This window comes from Aythya marila, assembly GCF_965140915.1.
Source record: "Aythya marila genome assembly, chromosome: 1".
Classification (NCBI taxonomy): domain Eukaryota; kingdom Metazoa; phylum Chordata; class Aves; order Anseriformes; family Anatidae; genus Aythya; species Aythya marila.
The window spans coordinates 67,670,863-67,689,336 of record NC_139042.1 but is presented as its reverse complement, the minus strand read 5'-3'; the positions used below and the strand labels follow the sequence as shown (position 1 = coordinate 67,689,336).

Below are 18,474 nucleotides of genomic sequence, written 5' to 3'. Positions count from 1 at the left end.
TGAAGGCAGAAAAAAATGTTCAGCAAAAGATAAAAAAAATAATAATAAAAAAAAAACTTGGATAAAAATGCTAAAGGTGTATTATTTTGCTCCTATAAGGCCAGAAAAAAATGGAAAATAAATGGAAGTGAAAAAAACTCACTCCAAGTTTGAAAGGGTAAGGCACAATGAAAGTAAGAAAGCAATCCTGAGGAACAAGTTATGATTTAGCCATAAGGAGAAATGGGAAAGCTGGGTGTGCTCTGCTCCTTTCATACCACACATGCCGTATTTGGAGGAGGGTGTGGAACTGTGCCCTCAGGCACCCACAGCATGTCTGTGCTTATCATGTCAAAGACAACAGACTTTGTTCCTAAATGCAGTTATTGGGAATTCTATCATTCAGCAAAATTACAACAGGACTGAATTTGGCTTGAAGCATTATGATGTAGCCTTTAAAATGTTCTCTTTATAGAGTCAGAATGGCCAAAAATCCAGGAAATCTTGTTAAGAATTAATACTGGAAACATCACTGATGTCATTTATACATGTGCCATGCTGGGTACCTTGAAGCATATTCAGAACAGGCAGTAAACAATGGCAAAACAGGGAAAGTAGTATTTTGGCTGCCTTTTGAAGACTGTTAGCTATATTTACTTTTATATTTTGATGCATGTGTATACAGCACTCTGCCAAGCAAGATATACTTTTTATTGACCTACTTGTGTTCCAATTTATTGCTAGTGACAGCTGTTGTCAATGATCTAGAGAAAATAAATTGAGAATAAAGCAAAGAGACACTGATTGGTCAAAAAAATTAGTTGTTGTTTTAAATCAAATATAAGAGATTTAGTCTCTTCAAACTATAGAGGCTGATTAAAGCCATGTCTGGATTACTGTAAATCAGAACGTCATGGATTATGAGATGAAATAATACATAGGCATCATTTTGGACAAAATACTGCCATTAGGGTTACCACATAATTTTAGATACACTGTATTGCATTTCTTCAAATATTCTGCTGTGGTCGTACAAGGATTTGAAAGACATTGGCTGCCATGTTTAATTTGATCCTTCTAACATGTGAGTCGAATCTGTTGACACTTAACATTTGCAGCCAGTCCAATCTGCTATATTTCAGTGACTTCTCTACATGGTAATTTCAGAGTCAAGGTCTAGTATAGCTGGTATTCTGGTGGTGTTTCCTAGATACAGCTTGTGGATGACAGTTGCATGACATGAAAATCTCCCTCCTCTAGTTAGCACAACGGGCATTTAACCATTTCTATTTTTAAGGCTAAATTAAGACATACTTGACTTCTGTGTTTTATCTTATTTGGCTTTTCAGATTTTTTTACTTTTTGTTTTTTATTTATCTATTTATGTTTTTTATGGGCTGCAAATTGCTCAGGGACACTCTACATGGAAGGCACTATATACTAACAGTTTTATTGTATCTCCCTCTGAAAAGGCGAAACAGCTTTATTGAAGATGCCTGCCAGAGAAATCACATATATCACTAATGGAGAAAGCAAGTGATAATGGCCTCTTAGATGACAGAGACAGAAAAAACAGTTTTCCTATGACAGTGTTCTAGGGGGAAAAAAGCCAAAATGGTACCCCAGTATTTTGTCAGCATCTTGAGGGAAAATCTGATGAAGATACACAATAGTTCTGTTGTAGGTGTTTCTGATTGTGTTTTTTTTTTTCTAATCCAAACAGATGAGCACATCCTACATTTTGACTTTTATCAAGTACAATGATACCTTTTTGCCTTGTATGTGCATTTACAGTGTAGAAAAACTGAACAGTTGCAAGTAAATTACAGATGATATAGTATTTCAAGAGATATGAAGAGTTGGGTAGTACTTCTAAACAGTTTGAGGTTTCCTCAATGGAAATTGTTGAATAAATGTGTTGCAAAAGTTGAAAAATAGCATGGAGGGAAGTCGAGAAGGAGGGAAAATGAGGATATATACACAAGGGAGAGTTTTCTTCAAAAGGGGAAGAAAGAATGATTACATTTATTGAATTTACATCTCCTCATGACTTCCATGAATGCACGCAGAAATTAATCTCACCAGCCTTCTTTTCTTGACATACAATACATTTACGTCCTTTAGAAGTCTATGTGAATTATTTACATCTTACAGTAGGAACCCTGGATTCTCGTTATGAGATGCTGTCATCCCTCTAGTTGTCTCTGAGACTAGGTCATATGAATGAGCCTTACAATTATTACAATTCTTATTACCAGTAATTATTAAAAATATTTGTTCTGGTAGAAAACAGTTCATGAGGAAACAGGGCTGTTTTCCCAGGGTTTTCTTAGGTATATAAGAGTGAGCGATGTGGTGGGTGTAATTGTGAAAGAACAAAAGGTGCATCAAGGTCACACAGCTCATGGAACTGTATTTGTTAGAGACAGTCTGAGACATAGCTTGAACAAAATTTCTTCTACACTAGCCAGAAAAATTAGTATTTTCAGGCCAGAACATTACTAGGCAAAAAAAATCTGGGTTTTCTAAATATTAGGATTCCAACATTCAGTTTCAACTTTATACTTTATCTAAATAATATCATATCCTAAATGACCTTGGGAAACAAACCAGCAGTTTTAATTTACCAAAAAGAAAATAAAAACAATTACAAGCTGAAATTATTTTCAAAGGAGGGCAGGGATGTTTGAAGGCTGTACTGGAGGTGGGGAGGGGCAGGTATCCCTTCAGATACTCATGCAACTACCGCTGCTTCCTACTCACCCTGCCTTTGTAATACCTTTCTTTCTGAGCAGCAGTAGCAGTAACAAAAGCAGCTGTCAACACTCCCATCTGTCCTCTCCCCTGCTTCAAAGGGCACACAAGAAGGCATCACCCTCCCTTGATATGAATGTGTACATGTAAGTAGTCTGAGGTGTACAGAATTAATGTCTGAGCTCTGAGAGCACTAATAAGCCTTAATCATAGAATGATAGAATCGTAGAATTATAGATTCATGGAATCATAGAATAGCTTGGGTTGGAAGGGACCAAAATCAAAGACTTCATACAGTATGTCTCATCCATTGCTCAATGTACAGCGTTACTAAAATACTACTGGACTACATGGTTTACTTTATTTTAAAGCCATCTGTACTTACATGTCATCAAAGATAAGCTTTGTCCTTCTGCAGTCCCTGGGTGTGCCGGACAGAGGTGACCAAGGCTCTGTTTGGGACTGTGGCTTATTGCAGAGAACGTTTTCTGAATTGATGTGAATTGCTTTCTAGACAACAAACAGCATAGAAGACATTGAGGAATTGGCTACTAACTTCAAAAAAGCAACTAATAAACAACAGAGTGTCTTTGCATTGTGTTGTAAAGTGCCAGTTAGCTTTCCTACTATTTCAGCAAGGAGTATGTATAACTGTCCTGTCACCGATAGCCATGACTTCACAAATACCAACCAGAGCACTTTGTAAAGGGCTCGAGTTTCAGTGCGATATACAGACAGAATGGAGCTGAACTATTAGTAACTATCAAAATGCTCTGTAACACAGTCAGTGAAATTATTAAAGAATAGATCTGTTGTGGTCATTTAGAAGATCGAGTTACATCTCTAGTCTTCAGCTTCCAAACTAGCATTGTACCTAGCCCCAGGAGAGCAAGGCTCACTTCTTTGACTTGTTCCACACTGCGCCGCTAATGTGCCTGTGTGGTGAGAACTAGTCACCCAAGGCCCAGGCTTTTTTCTTCTCTGGGTCTCTGATGAGCTTGAAAGATCACTGCTCTGTACCACAGCTGAAGCACAGCTTTTGGCAGGGTCTCATGCTTTCTCTCAGCTGCAGCCCTGTTCTTCATGCGGCCTCATGAGCCCTTCCTACCACCTGGTGACATGCTGTGTGGGCAACCACGCACTGATACAGTGCAAAGCAGACAGCCTCAGGTTGTTCTTGGCTTGTAACCACTGCCAGAAATCACTATTAGTTCTCCTTCAGGTGGGAGATGGAAACTTAATAGTGAAATGGACAAAAAGTTAAAATGGATATGAACAACTCCCCAGCTTGTGGTCTCTAACAGAAATTCAAGGGAGCACTCAGGCATGCCAGCTAGATACCCAATGGGAACATGGGGTAAAACAAAGCTAAGTTTAACATTTATAGTTCATGAGCTTTCATATTCTATATGGCACATCAAGATCAGTTCAGTAGGCTAAAGTTTTCAGATGAATAATCAGATACATAAGAATTTTATTGCAAAGGTTGTTAAAATGTTGACCAAATGGTGCATTGCTAGGCTATGCAGAAAATCTCAGTGAAATGCATTTGCTAAGGGTGTGGATCATAAAGCAATCACCTTCTACTTTTGATTTCCAGCACATTTGCCTGTGAAGGAATTTAAATTGTTTTCAAGATATCCAGTGAAGACTCATATCATTATAATTCTGAATGGGTTATAAACCTCTAAACTTATGTTTTAGAAGTTTAAATGTTTAAGAATTTACATTTAATCCATGAAAAGATAAATTTATCACTACTATATGCTAAAATGCCTTTTTATTGGCATATTTTATGCACTTAATTTTATTTCAATTTACCAAAAGCATCTGTGAGATATTTTTGAAAAATATAACTTACAATAACTTGTTTTTTTAAATGTCTAAAATTAAGATTATACTTACTACCTCTCCCTTCACTGTCAAAAAAAAAAAACAAAACAACAACAAAAAAAAACCACAGTATATACATCTGACTTTATGGGCAGTTATCCCCACAGGTTTCCAAAACCAAAAGTGTCTGGAAGCGACCACTGCTACAACTCAGGTATTTTCTTTTCCTAAAAGTTGCTTAGGCACAAATACGTAGGGTTTTGAAGCCTCTCATGTTTCAAATAACATATGAGTAAAAAACAAATAAGCATTGAATAAAATATATAAACAATTTCTGTTGCAAGGAGAAAAGGCATGATCAAGAGTATGATGGGATAAGTGTCTGAATGACTGGGCTCTGGTGGAGCTGAGTTGTGAGGCTGGTGCTGAGCTGTTCACTGGTGTCAGCAGTAAGCAGAAGTGTCTGAGAATATTCTTTGGAAGATATAGAGGATTACCTAACTGCAGGCGCACTAATGGTTAGGCAGTGTCTGAGCAGAGGCCTTATACAGCAGAGGCCTTATGCACCACATTTTTGGATACAGTGGCTCTGCATTATGCCCAAGCAATACTCTAGAGGCCTAAATCCATTCATTTTGGGCCACTAGCATTAGCCTTCTGCTTATGTAGCTTTTGTTATTTGTCTAATTTACACCCTGACTTGTCTTTCTTCTATGCCTTGCTAAAATCCAAAACAGAAAAACTGAACTTACAGTACAACATTCATTATTGCTATTTTTTTTCTTCTTTTTTTTCTGTAACATTCTGCAAAGCTATCATGGACTGCAATACGAAGTGAAAAATATACAGCTAGGTTTTATATTGTGAACAACAGCATAAACTTACATTGAAGTCTCCGGGATGTGGCTGAGACTGGATTTCACCCTTATGTTTTTTGCTGGAGGAGATGGAAGGTAATAGACTGCTGCCATTAGGTCTGCTGGAGGAAGTTAAATCATCGTTGGAGTATTTGTGTTTTGATGCATCAGAGAGGGGAGAGACAGGTGACCGAAGCATTTTCTCATTTTTATTTATTGGTATTGCCAAGCTGGAAATGGAAATTACAGTAATGGAGTGTCACAAAGCTGGCTTTGAGAAAGGTAAATGTTTTATATATTACCAAAACTTTGAATTTAAAACCTGCTGGCAGGATAAAGTCTATTGGTATCTGGAAACAAGCTTACAGTATGGGGACCAAGAGTTCATTTACAAATTTGTATCATGTTTCTCCTCTTTCCCTTCAAGGCAAATTGTAATTCTGGAGTTAATATAAAGTCTGTAACAGAGTACTTGAAAAAAATACAGAGATAAATGGCCACTTGCTCACCATCTCTTAAGGGATAGCTGGAGACGAAGATTAGGCTCTGAAGTGTAAGTTTAGGTTATGGAGCCTTATTTCACCATTACAGGTGACAATTTATAAGCCATGGCAATAAAGCCATATGTGAACTAAAACAGGAAATGTGCTTAAAGATGGCTGTGTTGTCTTTGTGTTCAATGACCAGCCCTTGGTAGAGCTGTTTATACTAATCTAACACAGATTTTGAAGACAAAGAAAGGTAAACTGGCACTGCAGACAAAGGAAAACACATGCAAACAGTAGACACACAGCAATTTGAGCTGCTCCTTCATCCGAAGAAAAAAGCTACACAGTATTTTCAACTTTCACTTATTTGAGGGAAGTTTTGGATGAGAAGTCAAACAAACCATAAAAATATCCCCAAAATAAGCTTTAGTTGCACTAATCTGAAAAAAAAAATACATTTATCTGAAAATTTTAAAGCAACACACACAAAATAAACATTTTTTTAATGGAAATGGTTTGCATTAAGACTACAACTGTGATTAAGGTCAGACAGACTATTTTAACACAATACCTTCCCCTGTCATATTCCCCTTTATTCAGCCTATTACTTTTTATAGACAATTCTCACTTCTTTATAGTTACTGTATCAGGCAGTATACACTTAATGGAATCACAAAAAGGAATATGGTACAAAATATACTTTATTTCTGTACATCATTTCAGAGAACAGAGCTAATTAAATGTGCACTTATCATACATTTGTCCAGTTATCTGGCATATCTTTAAAAACTATCTGTGAGAGAAGCCATAAATCATAATTCAGAACCGTTCCTGTCTCCCACAGTGTAGTACTTTTAAAATACAACATGAACTGTTTTACTTTAATGACCAATGATCTTTATGAATGCAAGAATCAGGGTGTGTAAAAAGGACAACTGTGTTCTTCTTTTCCCTCTAAGGAAAATAAGATCTTTAGCACTGTTTTCAAAGTGAAGGCTGATGCTGTTATTTCCTTTCCCTTTTTCAAACATAAAACCATGTCTTGGCTAGCCATGTCTATACATCACTGTCAAAATGCAGGGCAACATCATCCAAAAGAAGCCATCATTCCTTGGAAGCCATTGCTCCTTGGAGGGCTCCTACCCAAGCCTCAAAAGCTTGGCCCAGGGCGTGTGAGGAGTAGCTACAATTTCTAGTTGTGTGGTAGATTTTTTGCATGCCTTCTGGCACTTTGCTTATGCCCACCAAAGGATACTGTGAGCAGTTGAGCTGCAGCAGCACGACCTTATTATACTGAGAAGCCACAAAAAAACAACCTGCAGTGAGCTCTGCTCTGCTGAGACTTGGAATTGTGGCAACCAATGTAGGTGTAAGATATTTAGGGTATCTGTGCATGTCACTGCAGCCTCTTGTGTCAAACAGAGCCTTCCTCAGTCTGCACATCAGGTTGTAGTTCTGGAATATAAAATGCTCATGTCTGAAGATGTTTTTGCTCCCCTTTTTGCTACCAACCCCCAGCTGTGCTGACACAAGTTTCAAACAAGTTTCTTGAGTGAATTTACAGGAGGGCTCCACATGCAGATATGCTGGCATAACTGTAGGGGGATGTGCTAGAATGAGTGGCTGCTGGTTGCAAGAGGGACAGGATGTCCTGACACACATGCTGCTGGTTTAGCTACAGCCTCAGGAGCTTGATATCGTGACCTACAGTAGCATAAAACACCTGGACTTCTTGGAATTAGGGCAGGCCCAGGAAGAATTAGGGGGTGAATATTCATTTAAGACCTTTTTTTTTTTTTTTTTTAAATATATTTCTTTAATGCACATTTTCTACCAGGAGCACCTAATACAATGTATTTAATATACAATTTTTAATGCAATTACGGATGCACAAATAACATAACACACCCTCAGCCTAGTTGCATTCCATGAACTACCACAGCCACTCTTAAAGAGTTTGGTTGTGTTCAGTGAGAACTACCAAAGGTAGATTAATGCGTTAGTGCAGTTTATTAAAGCAACAGATACACAGGTTCTTTGGATTGCCTGTGATAAATTCATTGTCAGCAAAGCATGTGCAAATACCAAGAGTATAAGTAAAACTGCCTGGCTACAAATGCATTTAAAGATATAAAGTGGCTCTACAGAGATTTCTAAGTTTCCCGGGGAGGCACTTGGCATAATCAAGTGTTCGAATCTTACCCAAAGGTGTCCCAATGGGAGGAAAGAGAGGCTCAGCCTGTCAACTAATCCCAGAAGTCAGAAAGTATCTTTCCTTATGCGAGAGTATCTTCCCTAACATGATGGTATTTCCCTAACATCCTCTCTCCCTTAAGCTAATTTATATATATATTTTTATCTTTCAGGTGGAGCTTGAGTGACTCTAGTCATACATACCTTTGTTATGATTGGAGTGAAATTCTCTCACTTTGCTTTTAAAGGTACAGACTAGAAAAAATTAAAGTGAAAGCTCCGTGAGGCATGGTTACACCCTGGAGGCAGGTAGCCTTTGGGACGGAGGTATGTTTTGGTATTATAATGATATTATAATGGGAAAAGTTCACCAAAAGGACAGCATTTTGTCAAAAATGTGGCAGGCTGCTGGCCCAGGGAAGCAAACATGCAGCTTATCGGTTCTGATGTACCTTCAAGTTCCCATCTTATCACAGAGCCTGGCCGCGGTGTCTCCACTCCGCTCCACCCTCCGTCCTGTTCCTCTTAGAGTCAGCACACCAAGTTCCCCCAGTGTGGTCAACATCTAAGATTGGAGGCCTAGGGAACTTCTATGGAATGCAGCCTGGAAGTTTCTTCAATGCTATACCTTTTCTTTAAAATGTGAATATAAGTTTAATTTTGAAGTCACCTCCGGCAATTATTCCACACAGGAATGTCTTGCCTGCATGCAGTCACTCACAATAAAACAGTTTTGTGTATGTTTTTTTTTTTTTTTTTTCCACTTTATGAAACATGTGACTTATACCAGGACAAATAAATTGAATTAAAACTTCTCAGTAAGCAGTATATATACCAGTTTTCATCATGATTTTGTCCAGTGTTAATGACAAGAATTGCTCAAACTCATCAGTGATGTGTACAATAGAAAAACCTCCTACAATAAATACAAATATTCTCTAATTTTAGCAACTCCACTCTAAGACATACCCTAATACTGCCAGAAAAAAAAATAAATATATTTTTGAAATACTGGTGGCCAATGTGTACTAAACAGCATGCAGCTAAACTTTGAAAAGACATCAAAGTTTCACTGCTAGAATGCTCCAGAAAGATTCAGAATGATTGATCTGACATTGATAGGGGTCTGTGTACACAAACCATGCCAGAATATAGCTAAATATTCATTGTCTTTTTCACACCCTTTATCCTTTTAAAATGTAATTGTTTTTAAAATCTGAGTTCCTTGCACTAAAATACCTTATTTAAACAGAATAGATTGCTTGTAATCTGAAAATATTGGATCTCATGCATATTCTGGAACTGAGTATTGCAGGCATTGTTATGAATATTTTTTTGCAATCTAAACAGAGTTTACAGACAATTGCATTTAAACCCAGACATACAGTCAAACTTTAAGTTTGAAACTCGTAACACAAAGGAAAGAAAAGATGGCTGCACATGTGAATTGGTGCCTACAAGACAGTGTTTGAAAATATGTCTTGGATGATCGCACTACTCTAGCCATAATTACTCGTTCCATGAGCCTTGCACTTGAACTCACAACTTTGTGCAATACAACAAAAATGCAAGTATATAAATGTGTCAGAGCTGCTAACTTGTTCATTAAACTAGAAGAAAGCAGAATGCACCGGGCAATTTTTCAACATAAAATGTGATAATTAAAAAATAAATCCTATTAAAGGCAAAAATAACACACGACATTAAACTGCAACTAGTTGTCTGACTCAGTGGTAAATAAGAAGGAAAATGCTTACCTATTTTCATTCATATTGCAGTGATTTGCTGTTGTGATGTTATGGGCAGAGGCAGCTAATCGTGAAGAACTCTCTCGCTCTAAATGAGTCTTCTTGATATCTCTGTATTCTTCTTCATTCTCACACTGAGTAAAGAGAAAAATAATAATCTTGTAGGTTTTGGATTTACGATAGATCTGAAAGTATTTTGACAAATCAGGAGCTGGTATTTTCTGGCATTTTGATGCTTCCTTCAAGCATATACGTAACAGCGATCAGAGAAGATTGGTTCACGTCTTGAAAAACTAAAATCTAAAGAGGCAGTACGTAAACGTAGAGTATAAGATAGAGTACAATATAAAACTTGAATTGCTTCAACCATATTCCCACTCGCATCTCAGGATATTTTTTTTCTTTATATTGCCATCTTTGCCTGTCTCCTGTGCACTTTTCTCTTGCCTAGTCCTCAACCTCATTCTTCTTGTCTCTCCCACTCTTTTCTTGTCATCAGTAACTATGCCTGTGCTAGTAAATACAACAGATCAGCAGCAGGCCCTGAGGCCAGCCAGCATGGCACAGCTCATTTCCATGCATGTAACTTGCTCCTCCTTGAAACCAAGCTGTATCACATTTGGACTGCCTTTTAGGGAGCCATCTTAGTTGGTTTGGTCCCAGGCCAGGGGCCAGACACCTTCTGGAAGAGCAGAAGTTGGCCTAGGCCAAAACCACGTTAGCAAGCATGCTAACAATCAAACAAAGTGGATGACTGTGTGCCATCATTTGGTGCTGCATCCTGGCCCTATCTGTCCTGGCAGTATGAATGCAGCCACTGTTTCCTGCCACTATTTGACTTTGGTTGAATTCCTTAGGTCCTACCATTGTTTCCCAGTGACCCTGTTTTCCCAGCCTTCTATGAAGTCTACATCCCTTTCCACATCTAACATTATCCAATTTCCACTGATGACTGAGTTTTACTCGTGATCTCTTGATTTTGCTGTGTTTATTGCTTTGCTGCATGGCAACAACATTTTCTGTGTTATCCACTGCCACTGTGGCTGCTGCTATGGGGTTAACATAGATCACACCCCACAGGAGTGAAGATCTTCTTCCACCTTAGTGCTTAACCATCCTCTTCTATCTGTACTTTGCCCTTCTTGAGATCATGACAGATGTGGAAGTGATAAGGACCTCTATCTAATTTTGTAGTTATGCCTGATAATCCATTCTTTTTAGACTTATTCTTATTTTGAGAAGGGGGAACACATATTGTGTGTTTGCATAGCAGTTATCACAGTGAGGGTCTTACTACAGGCAAAGAAGCAATTTGGTACTCCATTGTATTTATTGTAACACTAAAACCACCAACAACAGCAATGCTTTAAGACAGAAGACTAAAAGATAATTTGTGCCACGGAAAGTCAAATTAAGCATTTCTAGAATGGCTGCATTTATTTCGCTCTTTTATCATATCCCCCTGTTTTATTCTGGATGTACCAGCTGGCAACATCACACAGACATTTCCTATTGCACAAAACATCAATCTTTTACTTCTGCCACTCTTTGACCTGGTCCCCATCATTTTGTATTATGCAATTACTTCCATGCTACTTCCTAAAGAAAATGCAGACAAATGCATTTCAAAACATAGCAGGGCTCTCTGCTATTGCTCTACCAGTAGCTAGAATAGTTCAGATACTAAAAAAAAATACTTTCAGATACTAAAAAAATAGCCAAAAAATAATGAGAGAAAAAAATGAAAGAGCTGTTTGGTTAAATGATCCCAAGAAACATACAGATCAGTCTGCACACATATGGTAGCTCAGAGGGTGACAGACAACTGCACAGTAAAGCCATCCAGAAATCGGGCAGATGGCAATTCCAGTTCAGAGTGACTTTTGGGGGCAGATTGGTACCAATGGACTGGAAAGCCTTCTTGATGGACAGCTGCAGCCATGGGGTGGAGGCAGCTCCTCAGCAGGGATAAAGCCTGTGCACCTGGCAGCTCTGAAAACGTGCAGGAGTGGCATGGCAGAGGGATGGATATGACCACAGGGCTGTGCCCACCTGGCTGCTGCATTGGTGCTGCTTGGGGACAGGGCGGCTTGTCAGCTACCCTCTCACCTCTTGCATTCATGTGGGGGTCCTGAGGTAGCAGGGAGCTGCAGAAGTGTCAGTGAATTAAGCAGCAGAGCTAGGCAGGTCCCTGATAAGCCAGGGCTGCCTGCAGGGACTGAAGGATTCTATTGTTGTCAATAAGAAGGGAAAAAGGATGCTTCCTCGCTTTTTTTCCAGATATGTGGTGATATCGTACAGACTGTGCCAGAATGTTCCCTATGCCAAAACAAGCATCACCTCCAAATGCTCTGGTTTTGCAAGAAGCCTCAGGAGGAAAAGCTATCTGACTTCACTTTCACCAGAGTACAAAAAGCCATGTGCCAGCAGACAACACCAGCTCCTTGGGTCCAGGAGTTTCACCACCCTTGGGGTTTTGTTGGTTCCAATGTGGTGTGAGGGGACAAAGCCCAGTGAGGACACCACTGTTGAGTGCTGGACATGGGCACAAGTGATGCTCACTGACCGCGGCTGGGCTGTGTCCCCCTTCCCACCCCAAGCAGCCACCCCCATCTCCCGGAGCTCACCTTGCGTTTCCTTCTAGATTTTGGTAAACCCTTCTCTGCGGGGGGGTCAGCACTACTACCCTGCGGGAGGCTGGCCGCCTGGTTTGCTCCGGTGCTCATTGCCAGCGGCTCTTCGGGCAAACGCTCTGGAATCCTGGACAAAAGAGCCAAGTCAATGTTGACCCACAGTGACTTTACCTCATCACTGTCTTTCAGAGGAGACAGGAGCTCATTCCTACCGAAAGGAACCAAGGTGTAAAACTGTTCCTCCAGCTCCTTTGCTATTTCACTACTAGTCCTGGCATTAATGGAGCCAAAGGCACTGCAGCCGCCGTGGGGTTTGCTGGCGGCACCGGTCCCCGCGTCCTTGGTGCGCGGCTCAGCCCCAGCTGCCGCCGGCGCCTTGGGCAGCGGGCGCTCCTCCCGCTCCGACTCAGAGCCCGAGTCAGAGGAAGATGACGATGAGGAGGACTCAGTCTCGATGAACTCCTTGGATTTGGGTGCCGTTTTGCTCGGCCCCCGTGCCCGACGCTTCTCGCCGGCTGTGGCCGAGCGGGGCTCCCGGCGGTGCCCTGCTCTGCAGCCTCCACCGCTGCCACTGCCAACAGGTCGGGCTCTCGGTGCCTCACCAGCGGTGCTCTCCAGAAAGCCGTGGCTCCCGGCGGGTTCCTCTGCCCCACGGCAGTGGGAGCCGTCCCCAGCTGAGGTCCTCTCAGCCCGCCGTGGTGCCTTCTTCCCTGCTGCCCTCCTTGGAGGCCCGCTGTCGGCAGCCGGGGGTGACTTCTGCCGGCCGCCCTTGCTGCCTGGTGCTTTGTTGGCGGTCCTGGGCCGTGGCCCGTCCCCGACGGTGGCGGTGGTGGTGACAGTGGTGGTACGGCCCTCCCCGCTGCGGTGCTCGGCTGGGCCGGTGGCTGGGGTCTTCTCGCCTTCCTGCCGCTCCGCCTTCACGTGGCCGTAGTAGGGATGGGCCTCCAGTGCCGGGCCGTCATGGTGGGTCAGGATGGGTGCTTTGTGAGGGGTGACTTTGTTCAGCCACTTGTCCAGCTGCCACTTGTTGGACGAGGGTGGCTCAGGCTGAAAGAGAAGTGGACAACAATGAGCACCAAGCCCCTCTGCCCTTGCCTGCAGGGTCTCCTCAGGGACACCAAAACACTAACAGTGAAGAGATTTTACCCTGGGCAAGGGGCCACCCTGAGCCCCATGGCACCATGGCCATGGGTGGGAAAGGTGAGGTGGTGAGGATGCACCATGCTGCCCTGAGAGAGGTCCTGGCCGGGCATTAGGGCTGGGAAAGATGGGGCATGTCCCATGGGTAGGGATATTTTTGGTTTCTGGATGAGGTTGGGAAGGACAACAGCTTTCATGAGTCATAATTTGTAAGGATGATTCATGCAGAGCTACTGGTGTTGGCTTTACTGGGAAATGCTACCAAGTTTCCAAACAATGAATAAAGTAATGGTGATAGGAAGGGTGGAAAACATGGCAGGGATATGGCTGAGGCTAAACTAGGATAGCTAGCTGGAAAGCTAGGGATATATATATATAATATATATATATATACGTATTTCACCTTTGCATTAAATACAAAAAGTATTTAAACAGCATACAAAGGGGCATGTAGTCGCTCCTGGGAGAGGGAAGGCTAACCAGGTGGTGCATATAATCTGTCTGGTATTGATGTTATAATCCTGTGAGATCACACAAACATTTGCTGTGTGGTGGTATTGTCAAATGCTCATTTGGTAAGTATTGTGAGGCTGTTAGTTTTTCTCTTTGTTCCTGTCACAACATGATCAAGTTATAAGAGAACATCTAAAATATAATGGTGTTTGGACAGTGAAGTAGTAGGATAATTACGATTTCAAATGTAACCACAGCTCAGAAAATGTTATTTCAGAACAATGTGCAAGTATTTTCTAATGCTTCTTGCAATCAGTAATTTGAGCATAATAAAATGAAAAGGAAAGGGAAAAAAAAAAAAGAAAAGATGGAGCGCATGGCCAGCCATATTCTGAACCAACAGAAGCCAATGTGAAAAGTCTTCAAATTTCTTGAACTGGAACCAAAATTTGATCAACTAAGTAATTGCACATGAAAACTATTGATGCTCTGGAAGAATGTTTGCCTAAGAGAGAATATCCACAGTCTCTGATGTAAGACAGTCTCCAACACAAAGGATCCTCTATTAAAAGGAGGTGCCTGAAAGCAGCATAGGCTTTCTGCATAGCCAAGGGTGTCTTCAGAGTCACCCAAGGAGGGCTGTATTCACTCTACAGGGACCAAAGTCTCCTAAAATAAGCAGAACAGTTAGACATTGGAATTCATATGATAAAAATATTCCTCCCTCTGAAGTGTCTAATTTACTCATTATCCAGCTAGCCAATACCTACAGGAAGCTTGCTGGATTGCGTTAAGTTTATTTTTTCTTAATCATACTCCCTAATATTATACATGATGAATTTCTTTCCAGACTTGTAAATCTTGAAAATGAATGGGCAGCATTTCTCTTGGATGAAGATGTATTTTTAGGACTCTTAACTCTTTGTGTAAAATAAACAACATTTTTTTAGACTGCTGCTGAGAGTAGAGTTGGATGTGTTTTATGCCATTCATTATGTACATACTGAACTTATTACATATATAATAAAAGGTTCACTATATATGGAGGCCTTTACAGTGTTCAGGAGTTATATTCAACAAAAGGACATATATCAGAAATGTGCAGAAAAAATACACCTCTGCCTGTAAGTATAGGCCAGAGTGAGGGCCGTTTGAAAGTTCAAAAAAATCTTCCAGGTTTTCTGTTACTTCCCATTTTGTCTCTTTATGTACCTTGTCATTCTCTAAAACAGTGGTTCACAAAATATGGATTTCAAGGGATAACAGTAAAACAGCAGAAAACAGTGATTAACTGCTAAAGCATCATAACTTGTCAATATGGCACTTCCCTACAGTGATATGTCTGCTATTTAAGTGGAATAGCTACACTCCCACCAACCTGTAAGCCAACTACAAAGTCTAATAAAAAGCATCAGCAATATTGCCAACTTTGCTAATTTTGTCAGGGCTTTCAGGACACTTGTTAGATTTTCTTAAAGCCTCAGCTCTCCAAGTCATGAACTTAGATACATATCTGGTTTATTTAAAGAAAAATTGAAGTTTATGTGGCTGCTGAAAGAAACTTTAAGATGTATCTGCAAACAGTTAATCAGAAACCCAAAAACCTTTCATATGCATCTGCTAGAAGCAAAAGGCCTGCAGCTGATAAGGTAAAGAATACGGATTCTAGAAAATCAGAAATTTTAAACTTCTGTAATTATTTTAAGGCCCTTTTACAGTTTTGGAATATTTAAGATTGTCAGTGTACATGAGTGATGCCAGTTTTATTTTGCAAGTAATTTGCTCAATTGATTTCTCTAAAAATTAGTATTTTTTGAAATCACTTTCAAACACAATGTAACTTGCAAGAGACCAGCCAGGAGAGAAAAGCAGACCTGGTGAAAAAAAGGACCGGGAAGATTCACTGGAAAGTTTTTACCAGTACACTTCACATGTCCAACTGCAATTATTTTTGGGAGGAACAGAAAATCCTAATTCTCCAGTCCACACTACCTCCCTGAGCAGGGAGGTTCCACATGGTCCTGTGGAACTAAAGTTGGTTTGCTTGCAGTGAGATATTTTCAGCAGCATGTAAGGACGGAAATGGATGGAGATCCAGAGGGATCAAGTAGCAAAATGGTCTTAGGTCATGGAAATACACTTCCATGGAGGTCTTGAAGAGACCTTGTCAATTTTTAGTTGGAGTAAAGCTGGTTGTGGCCAGACAGAGAGCAGCAGTAGGAACAATAGTCTGTAGTAAAGCTGACTTGCAATGAGGTATAAATTAGTCACAAAAACCAATATCAGGAAACTCTTCCAGAGAAAGGTGGTTCCAGGGACCAATATACTATAGATGTACATCTTCCAGGCTTCATCAAGAAACAAAAGGATGTGATACTATTGTTTAAAAAATGTGTGTGGATTCATCTGTATATTATAGATAGCTATATCTGAGCTAGTCAAAAAGTTCATTCCCTGATCAGTGGGTTACTTTTCTAGAGTGTGAACTGTTTCATCTTGAAATAGACATCCAAAATAGGCCAGATGATCTGGGCCCTAAAAATGTCCATTCCTCTCCCCTAATTGTACAGGGGAGGCTGAGGTGATGAGCAGATATAGGTATCTACAGTACGAATGTCCAGATTTGGGTGGGATGACTCACACAAAGTATATCTATGTATCTCAGGTCTCTTCAAGGCTACAAGTGCAACCAGAGGCATGAGTGACATCCATCCAAATGAAACCTTTGTCAACACTCATTATCCCAAAACACTTGCTGGGTGAAGGGTTGTTAAACAATGCAAGTGTAATGGGATCACTCTATGCTGGTCATTATAAATAGGAACCTAAGATGTAGTTAATACCATGGTAAAAGTGAAGCATGATACCCCTTTCAGTGAGAAATTGGATAGCCTATAATGTGCATGTCATTAACCCAATGCAGGGTAGGAGTGAGCAATCAGCCATCCCTGCAACATACTTGACCTATTGGAAAACCACACATTAATTTACCCATATGATAACCTGTTTGTGCTGTCCTACTATCAAAGATTTGGTTCAGAGCAATTCCCATACAAATCCGATGCCTTTTCATTGTATTTAAGACATAGGTGAAGAAGATGATGACGATTAATATTGCTGCTTCTACTATTAGTACTGCTAGAACTTTATCAAATTAGAACTGGAGATTCCCATCAGTTAGGCATGGTGCACACATACTCTAAGAGGTGGCTCCTGCCTCAAAGGGTTTTCTAGAGGGCCGGGGAAGTTTAATTTGTAGTCTTTCCAAAAACAGTGTATAGAAGAGCTAAAGTCCATTAATCCTATGAGCAAATCTGAAGGTAGTGTCTACTGTTGGTTTAGTTAAAAAAAAAATTAATCCCCATTCAAATTTTTTTTGGAAAACAAGACAGATACAGAAAACATACACACACAGACCAGCCCTGAAGCTAAACTCTTCTTTCCCTGACTCCCTGAGGAAATATAGCAGTGAAGAAATGCTGGTGAGGTGGCAGAAGCATGCTCACCAGTTAGCTAATTGGTTAGATACATATGCTCTTCCTATTCTCTGAGCTGAGAAGAGAGCCAATGCCACACAACTCCTGAGGGAACAGTCTGAATTTACAAGCAGTGGCTATTAGTACTAAAGTCTATGCACTTGAAGGACTGGATGCTGTGGGCAGGAGGTGGGTCTCTGTTGACAGGGGAGGAAGGCTGGGAAGAGCATCTCCAATCACTTCAGCTTTGACCAGGTCAGACACAACGTGTGGATGTGAGGCCAAAACTATCCTGTGATGATAGAATAATCATGGTAAAAACCCTTGCTGGCTGTGAACTGGTCACTACAGTGGAGGCTGTAAAGGACAGTGTATCTGGGGGTGGGGTGCTGACAGGGTCCAGGACAGCACATCTCTCTCTTCTGGCCAGATTATTGTTGAATAGCCACTGATGCTCCATTCCATGCAATTGCTTCTCTATTTCCCTCCTGCCCATTCCTCCCTCTGGCCCTTCCTGTGTAATGGGACTTCCCGAGTAGTCTAACCAGACCCAGTCTTATTAAAGGTCTGCATGATAATTCAACCGAATAAAGAACAAACAAACCAAATTTTGAGCTTTTGAAATGTAGTTCTTCTGTGGACTTGAGACCTACATTTTTTTTCTATCATCTAAAATAATTGGAAGGATGTCGCCATTTTCCAGAATCCTCATTTATGACATTAATTAAGGTCATACAAAGAATTCATGGCCTCAGCAAGAAACAGGAGATAGAAGTCTCAGTCCCTTGTTCATAATTTCAGGTTTGGCAGTCCACAAAACTGTAACTACTCACATTACTGTCTGAGGCACCTTAATTTGTCCACATCACTGAAACCAGTCTGAATGTTGTCTCCTGTTCTAGCTCAGCCATTACTCTTAG

General features: G+C 40.6%; 1 protein-coding gene across 1 annotated transcript in view; it reads right to left on the bottom strand.

Annotated features, from left to right (window-relative positions):
• Positions 1 to 18,474, bottom strand: part of AFF3 (ALF transcription elongation factor 3) — a gene marked incomplete at its 5' end in the record, with an annotated part of 100,274 nt that overhangs the window by 31,175 nt on the left and 50,625 nt on the right. Inside the window, 4 exons of the mRNA XM_082784610.1 lie at positions 3,119 to 3,243; positions 5,452 to 5,653; positions 9,862 to 9,986; positions 12,480 to 13,532. Of these exons, the coding sequence (XP_082640736.1) occupies positions 3,119 to 3,243; positions 5,452 to 5,653; positions 9,862 to 9,986; positions 12,480 to 13,532 (1,505 nt within the window). The remainder of the gene's footprint in view (positions 1 to 3,118; positions 3,244 to 5,451; positions 5,654 to 9,861; positions 9,987 to 12,479; positions 13,533 to 18,474) is intronic.